The sequence below is a fragment of the Prionailurus viverrinus genome, chromosome A1 (genome assembly GCF_022837055.1).
Source record: "Prionailurus viverrinus isolate Anna chromosome A1, UM_Priviv_1.0, whole genome shotgun sequence".
Classification (NCBI taxonomy): domain Eukaryota; kingdom Metazoa; phylum Chordata; class Mammalia; order Carnivora; family Felidae; genus Prionailurus; species Prionailurus viverrinus.
Genome location: NC_062561.1, coordinates 22,104,453 through 22,129,233, shown reverse-complemented (window position 1 = coordinate 22,129,233; position 24,781 = coordinate 22,104,453). Strand labels below are relative to the sequence as shown.

The 24,781-nt window shown below is 39.3% G+C and overlaps 1 protein-coding gene across 6 annotated transcripts in view; it reads right to left on the bottom strand.

The window, feature by feature from the left end:
* The window catches only part of CAB39L (calcium binding protein 39 like), a 135,092-nt gene that overhangs the window by 28,492 nt on the left and 81,819 nt on the right, over positions 1 to 24,781 (bottom strand). For all 6 annotated transcript variants that reach the window (XM_047865263.1, XM_047865291.1, XM_047865254.1 and 3 more), the window contains 3 exons: positions 14,667 to 14,835; positions 8,667 to 8,726; positions 4,668 to 4,733 (listed from right to left, as the gene is read on the bottom strand). In XM_047865263.1, coding sequence (XP_047721219.1) covers positions 4,668 to 4,733; positions 8,667 to 8,726; positions 14,667 to 14,835 — 295 coding nt within the window. The remainder of the gene's footprint in view (positions 1 to 4,667; positions 4,734 to 8,666; positions 8,727 to 14,666; positions 14,836 to 24,781) is intronic.

Here is a 24,781-nt window from a genome sequence, read left to right as displayed (position 1 = left end):
TGGGGGAGGATCTCACCGAGCAATGGCTGGGTGCCGGCTGCACCCAGGAACTTTTCGCGGAATTGTGCTGCTGCTGGTGCCCCGAGACTGCGGCCAGGTGCCAGCCCGCCCCAGAAAAAGTTCACGAAATAGTGTAGCAGCAGCGTTTCAGGGATTATGGAAAATCACAACACACCTCTGGCACCACGCTTCACCTTTAATGACCTTGTTCCTGGAGTAGCGAATGTGTTTGTCCTCTGGGGTCTGCTGGGACCGGGTGGCCGCACAGCCTCCCTAGCAGGGGAACCACCTTTCCCCGTGTGGCCCGAAGACCCCTGACTTCACTCTGCTCCTGAGGATTCACCCTTCTCACCAGAGCACTGCCAGGTATTGAGCTGCAGAATTTCAGAGTCTGCGCTCCCCCCTGTTTTAGAGAGTCTTAATGGAATTTAAACCCTCTCCTTTCTCCTTTCTCCCTTTTTAGTTCAGTCCCTGTGGCCGTTTCCATTTTCCCACTTTTTCTCCAACTGCTTTTGGGGGAGAGTGCTTTTTCCATAATACCCCCCACCCCACCCCCATTCCGACTCCGTCCTCTCTCCACAAGCAAAAACACCTCCCTGCCCTCTGCGGCTTCTCTCTCCCTCAGTTCACCTCTCTGCACTGCGTACCTGCTGAGTTCTGTGGTTCAGGTTGTGCAGGTTGTTGTGTTAATCCTCAAATCAGTTTTCTACGTGTGCAGCAAGAAGAGAGAGAATCTTAAGCAGGCTCCACACTTAGGGCAGAGCCCAATGCAGGGCTCAAACTCACAACTGTGAGATCATGACCTGAGCCGGAATCAAGAGTCAGACATTTAACCAAGTGAGCCACCCAGGCACCCTGCTTTATATGTCTTTTGCTAGTTTTCGTTTTGTTTTGGTTTGGTTTTTTTGGTGTCCAACCAGTGCTGTTTTATCACACTGTAAACAAAACATTTATGAGATACTCCACTATAAAAGATTTTAGGCAAGAGTAGCAGCCAATGTAGTACATCTGGCTGGATTAATAAAGAACAGGAAAGAGGCCTTCTGCATGGGCTGGGGCATCTGTGAATAAGTAGGAAGCACAATCAAGTGGAAAAGGGAGAGTTTCAATACCAGATACAAACTCGGTTGCTCCTTGCCTGTGTCGCTGGAAATAGAATAGAGGTGTCGAGCCTCAGAGCCACGTGAGAAGGGGGCAGAACAGTGGAGGGGGGGAGGGGGAGCAGTAGACAGCAGTGAAGAATGAACCTTCTCACTCCCCTGTGCTACCCACCAGATTTGTATTACCAATCACATATCCACTGCTTCTGTTTTCAAATGCAAATGCATCCTACTAGGGTATCAGTCTAATTCATACCCTAGTCTCAATTATTTATTTAGGATAGACCACCTTCTAGAGATTGAGCACTGAGGACAGGAGAGGAAAATTTACTTATAAAATTTATTTTTATTTTATTGAACAAATATCTACTTCTTAACATGAGCTAGGCTCTGCTCTAACCACTTTATGTCTATTAACAAGGGGACAGGACAAGGTGGGGCTTGAGAACAGAATGAGGGTAATGGGCCCATGGGTAGGAGATGATAAGGTAGCATGACGGAAAAAACAGGAAGAAGGCCCAGATGTTTGGATGAACAACTGTTAGCTTTATAACTTCACCTAAGGCTCTAGAGATCGTCGATCACAGAAAAATTTCTATCATGAATTCCTGTCACTGCTGAAAATGGCACAAAGATAAACTCTAAAGTCTATGACCCTCAGCTTTCTGGATCCCACTTTAGTCCCATCACCTTAGTTCATACCACTGTTGCTACTTTGGTTCAGGGTCTCATAGATTCTCACTAAAAAGAGGAAGGATTTGGAAAATGTATGAGCTATTTCTTACATGCTGGCCCCTTGGAGCACTGTTGTCTCTGTTTCCTATTCAATTTCTACCTCCCTCCGAGGGCGATGATCTCTTATACTACAGAGCAGCAGCTCCTCTGTTTTGGCTGTCGTTGTGGAGCCTTAGCAAATAGGGAATTCTATTCTTTAGGTACTACACAGGTAAGCCAACAGGATGCAGCCTTATCTTCAGCTGCTTTAACAAGCTTTCTGGACTTGGGAGAGCATGGCATAATGTCACTGCCTTTGTCGGAAGCTCCATCTCAACAGTCCAGGCTCCAGAAAAAGAGCAGTGAAACCATGGTATATTTTCTACACCGATCAGCTTGTACGGGTTTCCATGCAAGGGGAAACTCAATAAAAAGGTGCTGAATGACTGGCTGAAAATATCTCACTGACCCCTCCATCAATGGGTACCATTGGAGCAGCGAGGGCACAAATATAAGGGAAGGCAGGTCACAGCTAAGGCAAAATCATGGGTAAAATGAACTGACAAAAATGTGATACAAAATGGGCTTATGTCATCACTTTAGTTAAAACTGTATTCAATATTTAGAAATAAACACATTGTTCTATTAATGTCATCCCAACATGTAAACATAATACAGGTGATATTTAGTAAGCCACCAAATCATACAAACTGCTTGACAAAACCAGCCAATTATTATCTGCCAAAAACATTCTTTGGAATATCTGAGTGAGATCTGAAGGGTAGGGACACAGCTCTAACTCATGTTCCACTCCCACAGGGGCAGCCCCACCTCCTCCTGGCCAAATGGCTGCTTCCAGGCACTGTTTCACTGAAGGAGGGAAAGCCACTCACCGACTACATGGCGGCTGTACTCTGCTGGGCTTCCTGCTTCATGAGGGAAAGCAAACTTGCACAGGTATTTCATAGGTGATATACTCTCCAATAGTAAATGCCACTGTTTACACACACACACACACACACACACACACACTTTTATCCCTTCAGTCGTCACTTCCTGCCCTTGTGCCCTACATAACTGTTCTAAAATCACCTGAAAATTACATATTTATCTGTTTATCAATTGTCTGTTCTCCTTGGCAGAATGTAAGGTCCATTGAGATGCGACTTCATTTTGTTCTTGGCTGTCACCGTAATGTCAGGAATAGGAGCACATAAATATTTGTTGGCCAAATGGAGTGCCCTTTTACCCCTCTCATCACCCCCAATAATTCATCCAACTAAAGCTATTTGCAGATAATTGAGTATTGACTTTACTTTCTTTTCCAGCTAGCGATATCATCTTTTGACCTCTTTCCAGAGTCTGTTTTGGTGTAATACTGTTAATTTTTAGAAAAGCACAGTTTTGTGTTCTTGATCATGTAGTCTTCTCACACATCTGTTTATTACAGCCACTTTATTAAAGATTATTCTTTTAACTCTTAAAGAATAAGCATGTTTCATATTTCAGCATCTTTGTTGGAAATACAATTTGAACATGTTAAATGGTGGAGGTACCTCTAAAAATGACCTGTAGTAAAACACTAACAAGAATGCTCAGAGAATGAAACCCAGTAATGCAATGCAGTTAAAAAAAAATCTTTAGAAAAATATGTTACAAATCTGGGGGTAAGTGCTTCCCAGGAGCCCCATAACGTTTCAGTTCTATAAGCACCATTTCATAGTAGAAAGTTGTCTTCCCTCTCAATTGAAAATATATTCAGAATTTCTCCAGTAATGTCATAAACTTAGAGGGAAACTTAAAAAAAATTTTTTTTTAACATTTATTTATTTTTGAGACAGAGAGAGACAGAGCATGAACGGGGGAGGGGCAGAGAGAGAGGGAGACACAGAATCGGAAGCAGGCTCCAGGCTCTGAGCCATCAGCCCAGAGCCTGACACGGGGCTCGAACTCACGGACCGCGAGATCGTGACCTGAGCGAAAGCCGGACGCTTAACCGACTGAGCCACCCAGGCGCCCCAAACTTCAATCTTGCATTTGATGTGTTATATTTTGTCAGTGTCACCTTTTCTTCCCCCCTTCTCTGAAAAATACCCTACGAAGTCTACATTATATAGATGTACAAGAAAAATACGGTCATTTTGGTTTCTGTTTCAAGATACACTGAAAGAGAACTGCAGAAGTGGTGTCCACGTGGCTCAGTCAGTTAAGCGGTTAAGCGTCGGACTTTGGCTCAGATCTTGAGCTCACGGTTTGTGAGTTCAAGCCCTGGGTTTGTGAGTTCAAGCCCTGCATTGGGCTCTGTGCTGACAGCTTAGCACCTGAAGCCTGCTTCGGATTCTGTGTCTCCCTCTCTCTCTCTGCCCCTCCCCAGCTCACACTCTGTTTCTCTCTCTCAAAAATAATAAATAAACATAAAAAAAAAAAAAGAGAGAGAGAGAGAGAACTACAGGATAACTTTGCTGTTTCTTCCTTATAAACAGTAATTCAGATCTTAGTTTCAAGCTAAGAGTGATTTCTTTTCATCTCCAGAAAATATCCCCTTAGGAGAGAACTGTGGTTTTATTTAAATTAACTTAGGTTTGACTTTCTTTCTGAGCTGAAATATACGAAATTCTACTTTATCACGCACTTACTATTTTTATGTTATTACTTCAAAAAAGTAGTCGAGGCAGGACACAACATTGTTTTGCTACAAAGTACAGTCATAACATGAAGCATACTTTTCAAGTTACAAAAATAAAGTGGGGGGGGACACTTTAATTTTTCCCATATGTACTTGTCCACTAAGAGGCCATCATTTACTAACAAGACATCAACCAACACAGACTAACTTAAGCAATTTGATATTACCTTTAAAGATTGTCTCTTAGTCACATAATTCTCAGACTGAAGCAATTTCTCATAGTCTTCAAAAATCTAATGAAAAGAAAACAAATATTAGAGTGTAACACCAGCAGTGGTTCCTCTGCTTTAGGTTTGCTTATTACTCTCTTGCTTCAAAAGTAAATTCCCAGCCCACTAGGCCAGCACGGCCCAGCTGCTGTGCTCTGCATCAATGTGCTGAACGCCATGCTGATCACACTGTCCACCCGGAGGTTCCCAGTTCACCATCCTTTACACATAAAGACACAGCGGGATACGGAGGTCAAGTGAAACAACAGATGTACTTCGCTACTTTAGTTCTGAAAATTAAAAATTGAGTAGAAAAATGGAGTATTTGAGTCCTCTCAAACCCTTTTGAATAAAAGATCTAATTCATCTATTAAGTGGGTAGCAAAATAACACATTTCATGTCATTTGTTCAGGTAGCCTTGCTGGTAGCTACGAGTGCATGAATAATTTAGGAAAAGATTAAATATACTTAGAGCTCCACTTGGTACCCCATAAAGAATCAAAGTGTCAAGTTCATAGCGGACACATAGAGAAACGGGGCAACTTTTGCTGCACAATGGCCATGCTAATCTAATCCCAGCTGGCCTCTCTAGAGGACTTCCCTGTCCCCAGAAGCTGGAGGATGCTGGTGTTCGAGGCCCCCGTTTCCCAGGGTGCCTGTCAACTACTCTCCACTACTGGGCCCTTTAGTTTCATATAGAGTGCCACAGTTGGGGGAAGCTCAGCGTCAACGTCCCACCAGGCAAGGACATGCTTCAGGGACCACTGAGGTGGGAGGAGTGAGCCCAACAGAGAACTGAAGCAGGAGAGTCCAGGGGCTGAGGAGGGTGGAAAACAGTCCTGGTCCTCAGAGGGTTGAGGGTGAGGTGTGTGTGCACGTACGCAATGAGGGCAAGCAGTGCACACAGATGATAATTACCAACTGGGAATTAAGAAAGTGGAAAGTAAGAACATTGGGGAGTACCTGTGTGGCTCAGTCAGCTAAGTGTTCGACTTCGGCTCAAATCATGATCTCACGGTTCCTGAGTCTGAGTCCTGTATCAGGCTCTCTGCTGTCAGCACAGGGCCTGCTTCCAGTCCTCTGACCAACCCCCTCCACTCCACCCCCCCCCCCCCCGCCGCCCCCGCCGTCTCTCTGCCCCTCCTCCCTCTCCTCTGTCTCTCTCTCGCAAAAATAAATAAATATTAAAAAGAAAGCATCTAGTTCACATTAAAGTCATAATAATTAGACTCTTTTATATGAAGGGCTTATTGTTTGTACTAAACAGTAAGTTTAACTTATTCTGTCATGAAACTGAAGAGGATTTTGTGGGACATTAAATTTATCAAACTTTGTGGTAAGTTTTTAAAAATTTTAATTTCAATTTAGTTAACATACAGTGTTATATTAGTTTCACGTGTACAATATAGTGATTCAACACTTCCACACATCACTCGGTGCTCGTAAGGACAGGTGCCCTCCTTAATCCCCAACTCCAATTTCCCCGATTTCCCCACCTAACTCCCCTCTGGTAACCATCAGTTTGTTCTCTACAATTAAGAGTATGTTTCTTGGTTTGTCTCTCTCTATTTTTCTTTCTTTTTTCAGTCCCTTTGTTTTGTAAATTCCACATATGAGTGAAATCATATGTAACCAGAAACTTCAAACACATGTATAAGGTATGACATTCCCCAAGATGCCAGTTTCATTATTTTAGAGTCATATATCAGTGTGCTCCCATCTCATGGTTTACTGCCAAAAAAATATGAAACTCAGGAAGTATGAAATATCTGAGGGGGCATGAGCTCTCAGAGCTCGTGTTCAGGTTGGTACAGCAGCCTCAGCGTCTGTGAAGCTACCAAATTACACAAGAAGTGACTATAGATACAAAGAAAAAAATTAGGTAAATAAGGGATCAAGGAGAATGAGTTTACAGTCTCCCAAATTGTTATGTACTATGTCCTGAATGCAAAGCAGTGTTACTCAACACATTTACATCACTCATTCTATAGAAAAGATCAGTAGCTGATACCACGGGTTTTGTAATAAACTATCTTAGCTCTCTTGTTTTCACTTATTATAAGGTACATCTAATGAGTCTCTAACATTCCATCTAGCATCTGCAGTTTCTGATCAACCAAACTATAATAATAGCTCATTTCCTTAGTTTAAAAATATGCCATTTTCTTTTGGTCTAGAAGCTTTTGGATACTGCTGGCAATAAAAATTATTCTCCCTTCATGTTTTGCATTTAGATCTAAGTACTCCAGTTGATCCCACAAATATTTTCTTGATAATTTTAGGATATGAAAATCAATTTTGACTTCATGATTACATTGCTAATTATTTTTTTTAATGTTTATTTTTGAAGGGGGGGAATGAGTCGGGGAGGGGCACAGAGAGAGACACAGAATCTGAGGCAGGCTCCAGGCTCTGAGCTGACAGCCCAGAGCTGACAGAAGGGCTCCAACCCATGGACCATGAGATCATGACCTGAGCCAAAATTGGGCACTTAGCCGACTAAGCCACCCAGGCACCCCTGCTAATTCTTAATCTCAAAGGAAGATATGTAAACAATATATGAATAAAAGAGACATAGTTGAATTTCTGTGATTTGGATGTGTGAAGCTATAGGAAAGTGACAGGGAGGGTATTCTGTATCTTCACAGAGTCATGTGTTTCCTTTTACCTATTTGTGTAGCTAACTACAAATTTTTAAATTATACAGTGGCTTTTATTTCAGTGGGACATCACTGGTCTAGAGCATCTGAACCAACACTAGATCAAGATTTACAATTTCTCTTTTAGGTTTGTGCCATGTTCACTTTAATCATGCTGTTTCTCTTGCTTATGTATTTAGCAAAAGCATAGCTTCTTGGATATATCTATTTATCCAATACTCATTGAACACCACCATTGTACAGCATTGAGTTAGGTATTAGGGATACAAGTAATAATGACAAAATTAATACTGAGGGATTAATATGGTATTATCCTAAAAAAATTGTTCCAAATCTTTACAAATTCCTGCAAACAACCCAATGAGGTAGGTATTATTAATATCTTCATTTTGCAGTAGGTGCAAAATTACCCAAATTACCTTACCCAAAGTAACACAATTAATAAGAGGCAGAGCTGGGTCTTGAAGCCAGGCAAGCAGGCTCTGAACCCTGTGTTTGACAGATAGGGTTCCTGCTTCTCAGGGAGCTCAGGAACCAGCCAGGAAGGTACAGACACTCCATAATAATACAATGTGAACAGTGGGGGCGGGGGAATTGTGCATGCATGCATGTGGACAGGTGGGATTAGGGAAAGCTTCCTAGAAAAGTCATGTTTCAGCTGAATCTCAAAAGGATGGGCTGGATTCACCATTTGAGAAGGGAACTGGTATTTCTACTAGTAAGTAAAACTAATTATCAAGCAAGTAAAATTATTTATTTTTTAGTGAGGGTGGAGTGCTCTTCCATTTATGGTTACCTACTGCCTCTTCTTTTTTTAAGTGTTTGTTTATTTTTGAGAGAGAACATGAGCAGGGGAGGACAGAGAGGTGGGACAGAGGATCTGAAGTGGGCTCTGCGCTGACAGTGGCGAGCCCAATGTGGGCTCAAACTCACAAACCGTGAGATCATGACCTGAGCTGAAATCAGATGCTCAACTGACTGAACCACCCAGGTGCCCCTACCTACTGCCTCATAAGGGCAACATGGATGCTCTTAAATCACGATCAAAGTGAGCAGGTACCAGTCTTTTTTTGGAGCTGATACAACAGGAAGAGGTGTGAAAAATAAGAAAGCCCTCAATTTTCCACAGTTTCCTGATGACCTGGCTTCCAGGTAAATGGACAAATTGGGCGCATGGTGGACTATGGTTGGTGTCTGTTGTGGATCACAAATAGGAGCCAGTATCCATAGATCTAAGAAGGAGAGAGAGGGGAGAAGAGAAAAAAAGGTAAAATCTTAAAAAGGACTTCTACTTACAGTGTCATAATTTTGTTCTAAGAAGTCTGCAACCAACACTTTATGTCTCGTTAGTAAATCCTAGAAAAAGAACAGTTAAGTGAAATAAAATTATTATAGCTAATAAATTTTACAAACCTGGTATTTCCTTCTAAGAATTATGTAAGTCCAGTCACTTGAAACATAAAAGTTTCTGAAGAATATTTTCTTTATACCACAAAATTATTTCCATTCTTAGTTTAAGATGTGAAATGCAAATGTGTTTCATGTTAAAAACAATAAAGTGTTTTAATTCATATCATTGTTAGATTTATGATAGGAATAATTTAGTGAAACAGATGGCACCTATGTGAGGGGGTCTACAGTATATTTCTTCAGGCCATGGCTACCCTGTGATTATGATATAAAATCCAAATAAAGTGTATAATGATCTTTTTGAAATATTGTTAATAGCTATATATATACACATATATATATATATAAATTTTTTAAAATGCTTATTTATTTTTGAGAGAGAGTGAGAGTGGGGTAGGGGCAGAGAGAGGGAGACACAGAATCTGAAGCAGGCTCCAGGCTCTGAGCCATCAGCACAGAACCCGACATGGGGCTCGAACCCACAAACTGTAAGATCATGACCTGAGCCAAAGTCAGATGCTTAACCGACTGAGCCACCCAGGTGCCCCCGATAGCTTTTTTTTTTTTTTTAAAGAATTCTGAATGTCTTAAAACTGTATCTCATTAGTTAACTTAAAAGATTTTCAGGAATGTCAACCTTTAGTTTTTTTTCCTTAACCACGTTTAAAATGGAGGTGCCTAGGCTGCTGAGAAGCACAAGAATGACACTTAACTGTGCCATCCCAGGATCCGCCTGCCCCCGGTTGATGGGCTGTGAGGTGCTGTGCAAGGACTGCGGTGACTAAGTAGCACAATGCCCGCTTTCAAAGCTGAAGACAAGCAGACTGGTCTTATGACAGGCATAGCTCTCAGAAAACTGAACAAAAGCATAAAGGAACGTTTGACTGTCTTCAACTCACACCTAAATTATATCCTTAATTCACCTTAATGTTGAAAGAAAACAAGCCTCACCTAATCCCTTTTATACGCTTACAGGCTAAATACCCTGTCTAGGTAGAATGTAGAATTTAATTAAAAACATAACAAGAATTTTAAAGTTTTCCAAAATAAGTTCTTATACTTTAATACACATTTAATTAAAACTACCTAAAAGCATATAGAAGATCCACAACATAAATTCACAGAGAACAGGAAGGTAGCAGCAATGGCAAAACTCACCTGTTTCTATTTTAATACCAAGTAAAATATTTAAAGCATTTTGCACTGTAATTTTCAAGTTCAAGAACAATGAGACTAGCTGTTGATTTCATTTCATTACTTATCATCATATCTTGAGTGACTGCTGAGCCTATCAGTGGAAAGCTGTACTTTTTTTTCCCAGTAGAACATTCAGTGCTGTTCTGGAACTGGAATTTTAAAATGGGAAACCCCTCCACAGCAATTCATTCCTGGTCTGTCTGAGGTCAAAATTCAAATGAGTTCCTGTATCCAGGGCCCCCAGAAGAATAAGGTAGTCCCACGGCATGCTTTAGGGTCCCTAGTTTTCGGACACCTGCTTCCCTAACCTCCTCAGAGTATCAGTGATTTTCAGAGCTGACCCCGGTTAGAAAGGGCTGTGCAGACACTGGATCCGCCTGTAACAACAGTGGGCAGGCTTGAGCGTGGGGACTGTGTGCTCTCATGGCTACAGGTCTGCACGGCAGCAGACAGAGCGCTGTGCAGATACACGCTGTGTGGGAAGGTTTCCATTCACTGTGCATTAGTGGTACTCCAAAAACAGAGGCATCAGGAGGGAGTCCTGTTAGTAGCAGCAACTTCAAATTCCAAGGGGGAAAAACTTGAAATAACTTGCATATCCAATAATAGAAAAATAAAATAAGGTGGGGTAGAATTCCTCTAGCACAGGTACATGGTGGGTACAGCCAGTAAATGACTCTCTCTCTCTCTCTCTCTCTCTCACACACACACACACACACACACACACACACACACACACACTTTCTCTCACACTCGTGTGTGTATATTCATAGCTATACCCTCAAATTTCTGTTCATAATAAATACGTGCACACAACTGGAGGAACAGTCTATACATACACCCATGCATATATACATATAATACAAAACTAAATATAATTGCTGCATCATTGTAGATCATAGAACAGTGGGAAAAATAAAACAGGTAGGATCCTACCCAAAAAGGAAAAAGCAGAAAGTTGCAAAGAAAAATAAAGTTCAAATTTTAAATAATTCAAAATTTTAAAAACTATTGGGGCTCCTGGGTGGCTCAGTTGGGTTCAGCATCTGCCTTTCGGGCTCTATGCATACAGCTCAGGGCCTGGAGCCTGTTTCTGATTCTGTGTCTCCCTTTCTCTCTGCCCCTCCCCGACTCACGGTCTTTCTTTCTGTCACAAAAATAAATAAATGTTAAAAAAATGTTTTTAATAAAATACAATTTTAAATATTATTTGAAACAGTGTACCCTTTCATCCCACCTCTTCACAATTCTGTTTTGACAAGACTAAGCTTTGCATAGTCTAGGTATTATGCTAAAGAATATCTGATATTGATATGGGAGTGACTTCTGCACAGCTTGGGAGACACGGGGTGGAGTGACAGAGACACACTCAATGGCAGGGACATGGCAGTTGATGGGCCAGGTAGCAGCTGCCATTTATGGAGGGTTTACTATGCGCCCAGGAGCATGCAGAGCACTTTACACACATTATTTCTAATCTTCACAGCAACTCTGCAAAGCAGGGATTATTTTCTTCATCTCACGGATGAGAAAATGAAACTCTAAGGTTAACTATTTGCTCAAGGACATAGTGCCAGTCAGGTGGCAGAGGGAGGTGGAATTCAGACCCCTTCTATCATGTCAATTCTTGGAAGGAGGGATGAAAGAAATTCTGATTGTTAGGTGTGCTTTTGGGGAAAGGACAATTTGTAGACAACACTGCCACAAAAATATAAACAGTGCTAAAACATTAATGATTAGACTGGGCAACAGCCAGAGGGCTGTTGGAGCTCAAAACAAAAAAGGTAAGTCTAAGAGGTTAAAAACAAAATATAAAACCAAATTAAAATCAGACCAACACCAAACCAACCAAACAACCAAAACCCCTATCTATCTAAAAAGAAAAAGAGACTTCTATCTAAAAAGAAAAAGCCATCTATCTAAAAAGCCATCTATCTAAAAAGAAAAAGAGACTTATGGTCACTGTTCTACTATATTAACCACAGCATTTTGGAAAAATACATAAAGTTGGCATTTCCAATATTGTTAGCATACTATAAAACTTTTTATGGTTATTTAGATTTTCAGACGCTTGACTTAAGTTCAATGGAAAATATGCTGAGGTACAAATTAAAACATGAATTTACTTTTGATATCCAAATTGTACTGAAAATTAAATTGGGTTGAACATATGATAGCAAGACATTATCAATTTATTCTATTAAACGTTGAAAAATCTTTGGGGAAATTTTGAAAAGTACATACGTTTCTATTTACTTTTTCCCTCCGTTAGAGTTTGTTCTTTGTTTATAATTATTTGTGAAGCTTCACTTACATACAGTCTTTCAAAAAAGGAGCCAACTTTGTTTCCATGATAGCAGAGTCATCAGATAGAAAAGGGGGAAAGAACGGAACTGTGCTATTAATAGAAAACATCTTAGTTATCTAGGCACAGACATTTTGCCAGGAAGAAATGGAATCATCTTTTGTGTTAAATGTCATTCAACAGATTTCATGCATCAAGGCCTCTCTCACCATGTGCTGTTAGATATACTTTGGGAGGTTCATCTGTAGCCACCATGCTTTTGCTTTGCTGGGTGAGAGACCAAGTAGCCTGTCAAACAGAACAGGCTCCAGGTCTGACAGCACTCTGAGCACACACCCATGCTTGTCGCCCTTGCTACCCTTTCCTCCACCCACCAGGCAACTCTCCTTAGTGTTCAGCCCCAACCTCTTCCTCCCTCTTTCCCCTCCCTTGCCTGTTAATGTGTACTCTCTCTCCCTCTTGAAATAAATAGATAAACGTTAGAAAAAAAGATACTATTTATCATCCAGGTCCTAGACAACTTTCAAGTCATTTACATAAAGTAATAAGATTAAAGTATTTACAAATATTGGTATATGGACTATGTCAATACTGTTAAAATAAGTATTTAAGGTAATATATAAAAATAAAAAGCCATACATGTATTACAATTAAGTAAAAATATATATTTATATCCTAAAAAATGTAGAAGTAAATCTGGAATGATGTAAATGGAGCAAGTAAATTGCTGAAATGCTTTTTATTTTATTTTTTTGAAGTTTATTTATTTTGAGATAGAGTGATTGCTGGGTGGGGAGGGGCAGAGAGAGGGAGAGGGAGAAAGGGAGACAGAGAGAGAGAGAGAGAGAGAGAGAGAGAGAGAGAGAGAGAGAATCCCAAGCAGGTTCTATGCCATCAGAGTGGAGCTGACATGGGGCTCGATCTCATGAACTGTGAGATCATGACCTGAGCCGAAATCAAGAGTCGGTCACTTAACCAACTGAGTTACCCAGTCGCCCCAAAATGCTTTTATAGAAACAAATCTGAATATATACATTTGAATGAATCTTATCTATTTGTAATTGACTTTTTTTTTGTTTTTGGTCAATGATGCTGTTACATCATCAGCTTAAAATATTTTCAGAATTCCTCTTTTAAAATCATCTTCAGAGGCAATTGGTATGCACTGAAGAAAATCAGACTCTGTTTTAGAATTTTTATTACTATTTATTATTTTATTATTTTACTATTATTTAGAAATTTAAAAATAAATTTTATTTTTATTATCAATCTCATTATTATTACCAAAACCGAAAACAGTTCTAGCTACCGAGATCACCCACTTGACCCATGAACCTGAATGTCAAATAGCCTTGTGCTGTTTCCAAAACTTTATCTGCCCTCGAAGGATAAACATTTGACATTACTGAAAAATGAACATGCCACAGAAAATGGTACCAGTTTCAAAATATATTAAATAATGGCAGGATCATAAGAAAAAGGAAATCATTTTCTAAGATAGGACCTTTAAGGTGATATCATTCATTGGATGTATAAGTTCTAGTATTTTAGTTTGCAAATTAGCTACATTATTTCTAATATGCTCTCTGAACATCTTTTTGATGGTCAAACTCCAAAACCAAAAGTAGATGGTGGTTGCCAGACACTGGGAGGAGGGGGAAATGGAGCATTGTTATCTAATAGATATTAGTTGCACAAATAATATGAATATACTTAGCACTACTGAACTGTGCACTAAAGAACGGTAAGATGGTAAATATCATGTTGTATGTTATTTTATAACAATTAAAAATTTTTTTAATTTAAAAACTAAGATTAAATTTATTACCTATAAGTAACAGTAGATTATAAGTTTATAAGAATATAGATGATTATGGAAAAAAAGTATCATTTCTTAGTATTTTGTTTCACTGTAGGGGAATTTATAATTACATTGATAAGGTAATGTGATGTCCTTCATGTTCAAAGATATCATTCTCCAGCTCCCTTTGCTACCCAGTTCTCTTCCCTGCAGGTAAACACTGTTCCTGCTTCCCTGATAACCTTCCAGAGGTACTCAGTGCACCTTAAGTGACAGCTTATACCCTTTGTTTTTAACATAAATGAAAGCATGCTTTGCATAGAATACTACATTTATATATTGCAATTCATTCTCTATGAGTGTGTGACAAGTATTTTGAGTTGTTTTTTTCCACAATGTGATACACTGGTCTAATAGAATGCATTATCGATACTCTTGCGGTTTGTGTCGTAATTCACAGTCGGTTATACTCAGGCCTCAGGAATAGCTTTTTCTGCGTTTTAATTAAACTGTTTCTTTGGAGGCCAATTGACTTTAACTAAATGCTGAAACTAAATGAACTAGCTGATTAAAAAAAAATTACCTTAAAAGTAGCAAAGGCATCTGAAGCAATATCAAATGTTGACAACTCCACATACTTAAAGAAATCTCGGAACTGATTAGAAAAGAGGATGATTTTGGCAAGTGGTTCATGTCGGATACATTCTCTCAGCATAATCCCACAACGTAAGGCGATCTGTGGGGCTTCATATCTAAAGCATAAACAAGAGAGAAATAGAGAGCTCTGTTATCCTATTAATAAAATAATATTAATGGTATCAAAAGAATCATTTCAATACTGCTGTTAAGGGACGCATAGGTAACATTTGTCACAGTCCATTCAAACAATGTTCATTCAATACCCACCGACTATTTACGATGTGTCTGGCACTGTTCCAGATGCTGGGATACATTAGTAAGTACACAGGTCACTGCCTTCCTAGAGTCATATTTTTTAGTGGGAATACTATTTAGTGGGGGGAAGAGGCAGATTATAAACAATGAAAAGAAGTTTTGCATTCTGAGAAGTGCTGTGAAACTGAAGACATTAAAATACGTATACTACACGGTGCAACAACTTAATTTACTTTACTTTAGACTGAGTGGTCAGGGAAGGAGCAAAGCATTCCAGGTAAAGGGAACTAACTGTGCAAAGGTTCCAAGGCAAGAACCAGTTTGGTGAGTTAGAGAAAAGTAAGGCCAGTGTGGCTGGAATGTAGGGGAAACGCAGGGAATGGTGTGAAATGAGGCAAGAGTGGAAAAGGGCAGGGGCCAGATCACATACAGCTCTATAGGCTAAGGTTAGGAGTGTGGTGTTGAAGTGTGGGAGGAAGCCTTTAGAGAGTTTAAAGTGAGACATGACCACGGCCTAATACATGCTTTAAAAAGATCACTCTAGGGGCGCCTGGGTGGCGCAGTCGGTTAAGCGTCCGACTTCGGCCAGGTCACGATCTCGCGGTCCGTGAGTTCGAGCCCCGCGTCGGGCTCTGGGCTGATGGCTCAGAGCCTGGAGCCTGCTTCCGATTCTGTGTCTCCCTCTCTCTCTGCCCCTCCCCCGTTCATGCTCTGTCTCTCTCTGTCCCAAAAATAAATAAACGTTGAAAAAAAAAATTTAAAAAGATCACTCTAGGTATCTAGGTATCTAGGTATCTAGGTATCTGTGGAGAATCTATTATAAAAGAGGGAAAAATGAACTGGGGAGTTAGGAGCAGGAGCAGAAGTCCAGCTGGAGACAACGGTGGCCTGGACTGGGGTAGCAGGAGTGCAGGAAAGGCCTGTGTGCACATCACGCATATTGTCCGTAGGAAGAGTCAATGGCCTTGCTGATGTTGTAGGTGGTGGGGTAGAGCAGGGAACAAATTTGGGGTGAGGGAAACAAAGGATTCAAGAACGGCTCCCAAAATTTTGGCCCAAATAATTGGGTAGAGGGTGGTGCCAATTTTTAAGATGAATAAACTAGAAGAGGTACAGGTCAGTGAAAAAACTGGAAGTTTGTTTCTAACCGTGTTAACTTTGAGATGCCTGCTATCTAAGTAGAGATGTCTCCTTGGCAGTAGAATATGTGCATCTGGAGTTCAGAAAGAAGGTAAGGATAGATATTACATGCACATATAGTTGATTTGTATATTGTAGATGACCAATAATAAATAGCTGTGCACTGGCTGACTCACTGATCTCATGAATTACTGCTCGTAGCAAAAACTGCACTAGAAAAACACAATGTCTACTGTAGGAAACCATTCAGGATGGGCACATTATATCTGTTCCTTTCCTAATTTAATAACAATGCCTCAAGTGTCAAATTCAACACTGAAATAAATCTAGGTTTGAGTTACATTCCAGTGTATTGTAAGGTTTCAAGAAAATGAACAACAGTAGCTCAAGTAAAACAAGTCCAGTATTAAATAATACAATTGACAATTGTGTGATAAATAGTAAAAGAACAGAACAAAGGCAGATACAGTTGTAGAAGACTGAGAAGTGAGTAGAGTGTAGGATAAAAAACTTCTATCCTTTCACTTCAGTTAAATACAATATTAATTTTTGTGGTTCTAATACAAAGCCCACTGGGAAAAAAACTCAAATGATCTCAATTCTTGAAAAAGTGCTTTCCTATAATGTTGAGAACAGAAGAAAAATGAGGGGCGCCTGGGTGGCGCAGTCGGTTAAGCGTCCGACTTCAGCCAGGTCACGATCTCGCGGTCCGTGAGTTCGAGCCCCGCGTCAGGCTCTGGGCTGATGGCTCAGAGCCTGGAGCCTGTTTCCGATTCTGTGTCTCCCTCTCTCTCTGCCCCTCCCCGTTCATGCTCTGTCTCTCTCTGTCCCAAAAAAATAAATAAAAAACGTTGAAAAAAAAATTTAAAAAAAAAAAAAGAAAAATGATATCCATGAAGGACCTGCATAATCTTTCAAATTTACCATGAATTCTGCAAGTTAGAAAAATTCTAGCAAAAAAATACTTTTAAGAAGCAAAAAAGACCACTGAACAAATGAGAACTGAAATGAATGGATAAGAAAACTGAATAGATGAAAATCAAAGCAAAACCACTCTTACACAAAACTTCAAGATGTAACTCATCAAATGTAAGTGATAACATTTGTTGAGCAATAAAAAATAATGCACTGTTTTTTATAAGGTAAGATCTACATGAAATTCAGATTCAAGAATAAAATCTCTCTCCCACAACTTAGGAAACAGGATACTTTGCAAAATCAAATCTACAAATACAATAGGGCAAATGGTAAATAAGGATATTTGAGAGGATTCATTAAACTAGGGTAATATTTATTCATTTTTGTCTGTTTTATGCTGAATACTATTTATAAATGTCCTTTGAGTATTCCCTGAATAATTCATATTAACATTAAATGCTAATGTATTCAGATAGGCATGATTATTTGAAGAATATTTAAAAATGCCTATTTATAGTGTTAATAATTTCTCTTACCAAAGAACTTGAAAATCAGACTGCTGGTACACATAGTAGAGTTATAGATGGAAAAAATGTTAAAATGTCATAAAGAGGGGTGTATTTTCTTTCTTTTTTTTTTTTCAAGTTTATTTCTTTATTTTGAGAGAGACAGAGATGGGGGCAGGGGAGGGCGCAGACAAGGAGGGAGAGAGAAAGAATCCTAAGTGGGTTCCGTACTAACATGGGCCTCGAACTCAACGAAATCGCGAGATCAGGACCTGAGCCGAAACCAAGAGTCCGACGCTTAACCCACTGAGCCACCCAGGCGCCCCCAAGAGGGGTGTATTTTCTAAAGTGTGAAGGAGAACACTTGTTTATTGGTAGAGTACTTTGGAGAGTATGAGATAAAGACTTGGCCTAGATAAAGAGCAAACATCATTAAAATCTAGACTTATTACTGAGATATTTCTGGACTTTTGTAATTTGGCCCTAAACTTAACTTCCCAGTTTCATTGCTCATCCCACTCCCTATCTCTTTGGAGGACGCCATTCTCTCAACCTAGAACGTCCTTCTTATGCTTCTTCCTCTAAGATTCTCTCCCATCTTTCAAGGCTTTAGTTTAATATCCCCTCCTCCTTGAAGTCTTTCACAATCACCCACCACTCAGGACTATTCTCTCTCTCCTTCGTATTCTTACAACAGCTTATCTGTAATACCAAGTTAGCACTTTTTTCAATCTGTACTAGGTGACATCATCAATAAATTGTTATAAATCTGTTTTCTTCACATCATTTCAAACAACTTCATTCTCCTTGTTACCTTCCTGTTCTCGTTACCTTCTCCTCTCCTCCTCTACCCCCATCTCCATATGGTGTCTGTATCTTGTTACTTTTCTCCATCCCCACCTCAATTTCCAAAGAGTGCTTAGCATAATATTTTGCACAAAGTAGGCATATAATGAAGGTAATAAGTTTCAAACTCTGACTGAAATTCTTAATACTAGAACTCTAATGAAAGCCAAACTCTGGCTTACACAAAAGGCTGTATGATCTCCAGCCAACATTTTCTCATTTCTTAATCCAATTTCCAAACTGAGACTATCTACTAAAAGTTTATACTCCCAACTTTTGTGTATAATTAGTTCTCTTTTTCCTTTCATTGGGTGAAGTGTATTGGAACCATCTGTGATATACTATTTATTTTTGAGAACTAAGAAAATATTTTTTAAAATACTCCTCTTGGTCAGAACACTGGTTGCATCCCACTAGTTTGTGCCTGAGAGTGAAAATGTCATTCTCTGAGATGAGTTTCTTAAAGTTAGCAATACTTTGGGATAGACAGAGAAATCCTTAATTTTACTCAGTACCCTTTAAGGGATCTATAATTCACATATGTCATTTCAACCTTACTACCCTTGAGGATATTGGCTTTTGATAATTTATTGCCTACTATATACAAATGTGCTCCACAAATTAAGCCTATCTGAAGTTTCAAATCTCAATAACATTAATATCCTTATTCTTGGTACAGAATAAATATCTCATCTATCCTATTCCACTTAAGAAAAAAGTTCCCAAGGCCAGGGACAACAATGAATCACTATGCCTCCACAATGACTAATTCATGTCAGGTTGCTAATGGAAAGATTAATCCAGTAAATGTTGAATCACTATTTTATAGAATTGAATTACATCTTCCTTCCTTGATTTGTAGTTTGTATCATACAGTCTAGACTCTAAAGAACTATGTTAGTTTGGAGAAGGCACACTACTATAGATGCATGCTTATTCAAAAAATCACAGCATCGGGGCGCCTGGGTGGCGCAGTCGGTTAAGCGTCCGACTTCAGCCAGGTCACGATCTCGCGGTCCGTGAGTTCGAGCCCCGCGTCAGGCTCTGGGCTGATGGCTCGGAGCCTGGAGCCTGTTTCCGATTCTGTGTCTCCCTCTCCCTCTGCCCCTCCCCCGTTCATGCTCTGTCTCTCTCTGTCCCAAAAATAAATAAAAACGTTGAAAAAAAAAATCACAGCATCTAAGATCACTTTCAAATTTAATAAAAGCTAGAATGTAAGAGCAGTTGTCTCATCTAGAAGTGAGCTACAGTAAATATTATACCAAAAAAAAAAAAAAACGGCTAGAAGAGCTTGTGCAAGAATATCTCAAGAACACATATCACATAAGGGCAAAAATGACTTTTGTTTTTGCTGGAAGCAAACAATGTCAGGTAGTAGTTGGAAAAGTTTTATAAAATGTCATTCAACAAACACTTGGCCTCCTCAATATAGGCAAGAAGTTTTGCTTTTAATCTAGATATATTTGCTTACTTTAAAAATAATGATGGGGCACCTGGGTGGCTCAGTCGGTTAAGTGTCATTTCAACCTTACTACCTTGAGGTATTGGCTTTTGATAATTTATTTATTTGATAATTTATTTATAATTCAGCTCAGGTCATGATCTCACGGTTCATGGGTTCGAGCCCCACATCAGGCTTTGCACTGACAGTACAGAGCCTGCTTTGGATTCTCTGTCTCCTTCTCTCTCTGCCCCTCCTCACTCATGTTCTCTCTCTCTCAAAAATAAATAAAACATTAAAAAAATTTAGAAAATAATGAGATATAATTCTGTCTACTAAAAAAGCTTAGAAGCAATTACAATCCAATGTCAATGAGAAGCCCTAGCATCCAGATTATAGTCTCTAAGAACCATTCCTCACTAAAAAGAACAAGAGTTTTTGGTAGAAATGGCTGATTCCAAGTCTGTGTTAGGAAATATACAAGATGAGCCTGGTCTATCTTGTGCCAGAAAGCAGGGAATCTCTCACATACTAATGGGAGTAATATAAAAAGGACATGGTCAACTTGAATGGAGGATTGAGCACCAACAAGAAAAATGTGTGTTGGGTCGCCTGGGTGGCGCAGTCGGTTAAGCGTCCGACTTCAGCCAGGTCACGATCTCGCGGTCCATGAGTTCGAGCCCCGCGTCAGGCTCTGGGCTGATGGCTCGGAGCCTGCAGCCTGTTTCCGATTCTGTGTCTCCGTCTCTCTCTGCCCCTCCCCCGTTCATGCTCTGTCTCTCTCTGTCCCAAAAATAAAAAAAAAAAAGAAAAAGAAAAATGTGTGCAACTACATAAGACATATGGAAAAAAGTTACACAGAAGTTCATAGTGGTAATAAAGGGATGGGGGGGGGATGAGGGAGAGAGAAATAGAGAAAGAGAGAAAGATAAAAGAAACTCATTAGATGCCAATGTTAGTTCCTGGGGTAACAACTTCTCTCTAAATTGATAACTGAAGGAAATGAATTAGGCACTTATTCTCTCTCTCTGGTATGAATTGTATTTTAAAGTAATTAAATTGTTGTGGTAGATGAGAGAAAGTTATTCTCTTAAAACTACTCTAGCCAATAAATGCACGAGGAATGACAGGATTAGAATATCACCTTTTTGTAACCTCTAATGAAATGACTGAATCATACAGTGTTCATCAATGAATGGTCAAACAATTAAGTGTAAGGCTGATGAGGAACTTTACAATGGATTAAGCTGTCTCCATCTGAACCCACTGCTCAATCTTAGCATTACTAAATGTTTGTCTCCTGATGAGATGAAATATGAACCGCACAACACCACTTACAAAATATGATTGCCAAAATAAAACCTAATCTAAATCTAATCAAGTCTTTAAATATAACCTCCAGGATATCAATACAGGAGATAGTGGAACAAGTTAAATGACATCATTAGGAAGCAATCTGACAAACCCAGAATGGAGGAAATTCTGTAGGATAATTAACTCAGGTTTTCAAAAAATCAATGACATAAAAAGGGGAACAGACGCTATTGTCAATGAAAAGAGACTTTAAAAGACCCATGTGAGGGCACCTAGGTGGCTCAGTCAGCTAAGTGTCTGGCTTTGGCTCATGTCATGATCTCGTGGTTTTTGGGTTTGAGCCCTACGTTGGGCTCTGTGCTGACAGCTCAGAGCGTGGAGCCTGCTCAGATTCTGTGTCTCCCTCTCTCTCTGCCTCTCTCTCTCTCTCTCTCTCTCTCTCTCTCTCTCTCTCTCTCAAAAATAAATAAACACTAAAAAAAGACCTATGTGACATTACATCCAAATACAACAACTGGATTTTGTTAGGATCCTTAACTGAACAAAAAGATAAATCTTACATAACCACAATGTAATTATCACGCTTAAAAATTAACAGTAATTCTTTAGTAACTAATACCCACTCCATATTCAAATTTCCTTGATTGCCCCCTCCTCAAATTTTCCATAGTTGGTTTGTTCAGGGCATAGAAGGCTCTTCATAATCTGTTCTCAGTCTTTCCAGCCTTATCTCCCATCCCTCCTTCCCATTCACACTGGACTCCAGTTACACCAGAAATCTTGTCATCCTCCAAACACATTATGCATTTTGATGCCTCTGTGCTTTTGCACGGGAAGTACTTGATCCTTCAACTCTTTGTGCCTTTCTGGCAATTTTCTACTTTAAGACTTGCTTCATTCTTGATGTCCCAGGCAGAGATTATGGCTCCTTCATCTGAGTTCCTACAGAGTATACTGGTAAAGTAACAACAGTGAGTTGTAATGAGTTGTCTCTTCTCATTGTAGACTATGACTGCTTGAAGACTGGAAAGCTGGATAGTGTTCTGAGAGCACAGACTCTGGAGCCAGACTAATTGGGTTTAAATCATACTAGCTATGTGACTTTGGATAAGTTAGTTAACCTTTCCGGGCTGCAGTGTTCTCATGTATAAAACAGGTAAACCAATAACAACAACAACAACAGCAATAACTATCCACAGGGTCTGACATCTAGTAAATAGCATCTTGACCTCTACCATTACTATTACTTACTGTTGTTAGTATTATTATTACTAGTACTGTTATTATCATAGGCCCTTCATAAATGAATGAATAAGCAGTTTTAGCCTTATAAACCAAACTAAATATTAACTTTTCAGAAGAAATGGAAAGACATTTTACCTTTTTTTTTTAATGTTTATTTATTTTTGAGATGGAGAAAGAGTGTGTGCACAAGCAGGGGAGAGGGAGGGGGACAGAGGATCTGAAGTGGGCTCCGTGCTCACAGCAGAGAGCCCCATGTGGGGCTTGAACCTGAGAACCATGAGAGTATGACCTGAGTCAAAGTTGGACCCTTAACTGACTGAGCCACCCAGACGCCCCTGGAAAGACGTTATAAAACTCAAATTCCTCAAATTTGAGGAAGTTATTCTTAAAAATAAATAATTCCTATTTTTCTATTGTATGTTATAACTACATGAAAATGGAGTCATAGAAATCTGTATATTAACAAAGTGGCTTTTTAAGTAAGCAATTAAAATTATTTTCTCCACATATTAGAAAAATGAATGAAAGCTTTTTCTTAAATACAAGAAAAAAATGACATACACTTACCTATTACAAGTTATACATTAAAATAGGGTCACTGGTAAATACAGGTGAGTAATGAGTAGAAAGTTCATATTTCAAATATAGAGAAGATTTTTTACTTACATCAATTTAAGAATTTGTTTATAGACTGAATGACTTGTTACATCAAATAATTTGTATAAGAATAATAGTCATTTGAATTCATCAGAAAACTGTCCATCAAATGGGACATGAAAACATTTTCAAATAAAGGGAAAAAAATTAAAGGATAATTATAATAATGCCAAAAAAGGTTAATTATAATAATGCCAAAAAAATTAAAGGTATAATGAAGATATATAAAGGTACACTGATTATTCATACTCAGTAAATCTTATATGTAATCTTAATTTTTAAAAAACCAAGGTCCCACAAGTTTTACAGAGTCACACAGAAACAGTAGCCAATAGTAAAAAGTCATTAAAAAATGTCATTAAAAGAGATTCCAGGGGCGCCTGGGTGGCTCAGTCAGTTAAGTGTCTGACTCCTGATTTCAGTTCAGGTTGTGATCTCTCACAGTTCATGAGTTCAAGCCCCAAGATGGGCTCAGCACTGACAGTGCACGATTAGGATTCTTTCTCTCCCTCTCTCTGCTCCTCCCCCGCTTGCACGTGCCCTATGTCTCTCTCACTCTCAAAATAAATATTTTTTTTAAAGGAAAAACAGAGATTCCAATCATTACATGTGTCCTCAAAAATATCAACTCCTAACTCACAACATCACTTCTCAAACCCCTTTCCCTCCTCCCACCACTCTGCAGCTACTTGGGAACTTCCTGCTGTTAAGCCTCCCAAATCCTTTCCTGACATGGGTGAGTCTCCTCCTGATTCCTTCCTTCTCATCTCCACCTCTTGTCTGTGCAAAGTGGACATCACATCTAGCTTAGGCTAGTTCCCCTGCCTGCCTTCCCCGTACCAATTCTTTTCCCAGCTCTCTCTAACTGAACAGGGAGGGTGCGAGCCATGGTGCACAATTACACTTTAATGCATCCTGTGCACAACACAGATAAAAGGCTCACTATAGATCTGTGATATGTTCCAGCAGTTAAATTATTAATAAATAGCATTTGCAATTAGCTGTTTATCTTCTGTCTTATTATTTCTAGAAATGGGAAAAAAAGTTGTTTTCTTCAATGTAACTCACAATTTTTCACTGACTTAATTTTCTAAATAAATATCCAATTATGCTAAATTTTCATATCTTCCATAAAGCATATTTAATATGTATCAAATTTACATACATTCTACCATCTATAAAAGGAATGAAGTTAATTTTAAATAACCCCACCATCATACTTCATAATGTATTGACTTGCCTTTCTTCTTCATTAATCTGAATTCTTATAGCTTAACAGTATTAGTTTTCTATTGTTGATAATTTCCTTGGTAAGAAGATACCATATCCGTGTCTTTCTTTAATTAAAAAAAAATTTTTAATGTTTGTTTATTTATTTTGAGAGAGAGAGAGAGAGAGAGAGAGAGAAAGAGAGAGACAGTGCAAGTGGGGGAGGGGCAGAGAGAAAGAAAAGGAGAGAGAAAATCTCAAGCAGGCTCTGCACTGTCAGCACAGAGCCCGATGTGGGGCTCAAACTCACGAAACCGTGAGATCACGACCTGAGCTGAGATACAGAGCTGCTTAACCGACTGAGCCACCCAGGCGCCCCCTAAATCCAGGTCTTTAACATAGCCACTCGTATCTGGCATGGCTCTCCGCACAAAATAAATATAAGGTACTTGCCATCACCTGACTGTTAATCAGTGACAGTAGCTGTAGGAGATCCCCCAGACAAATAACGCCCACTGCAGAATGGAG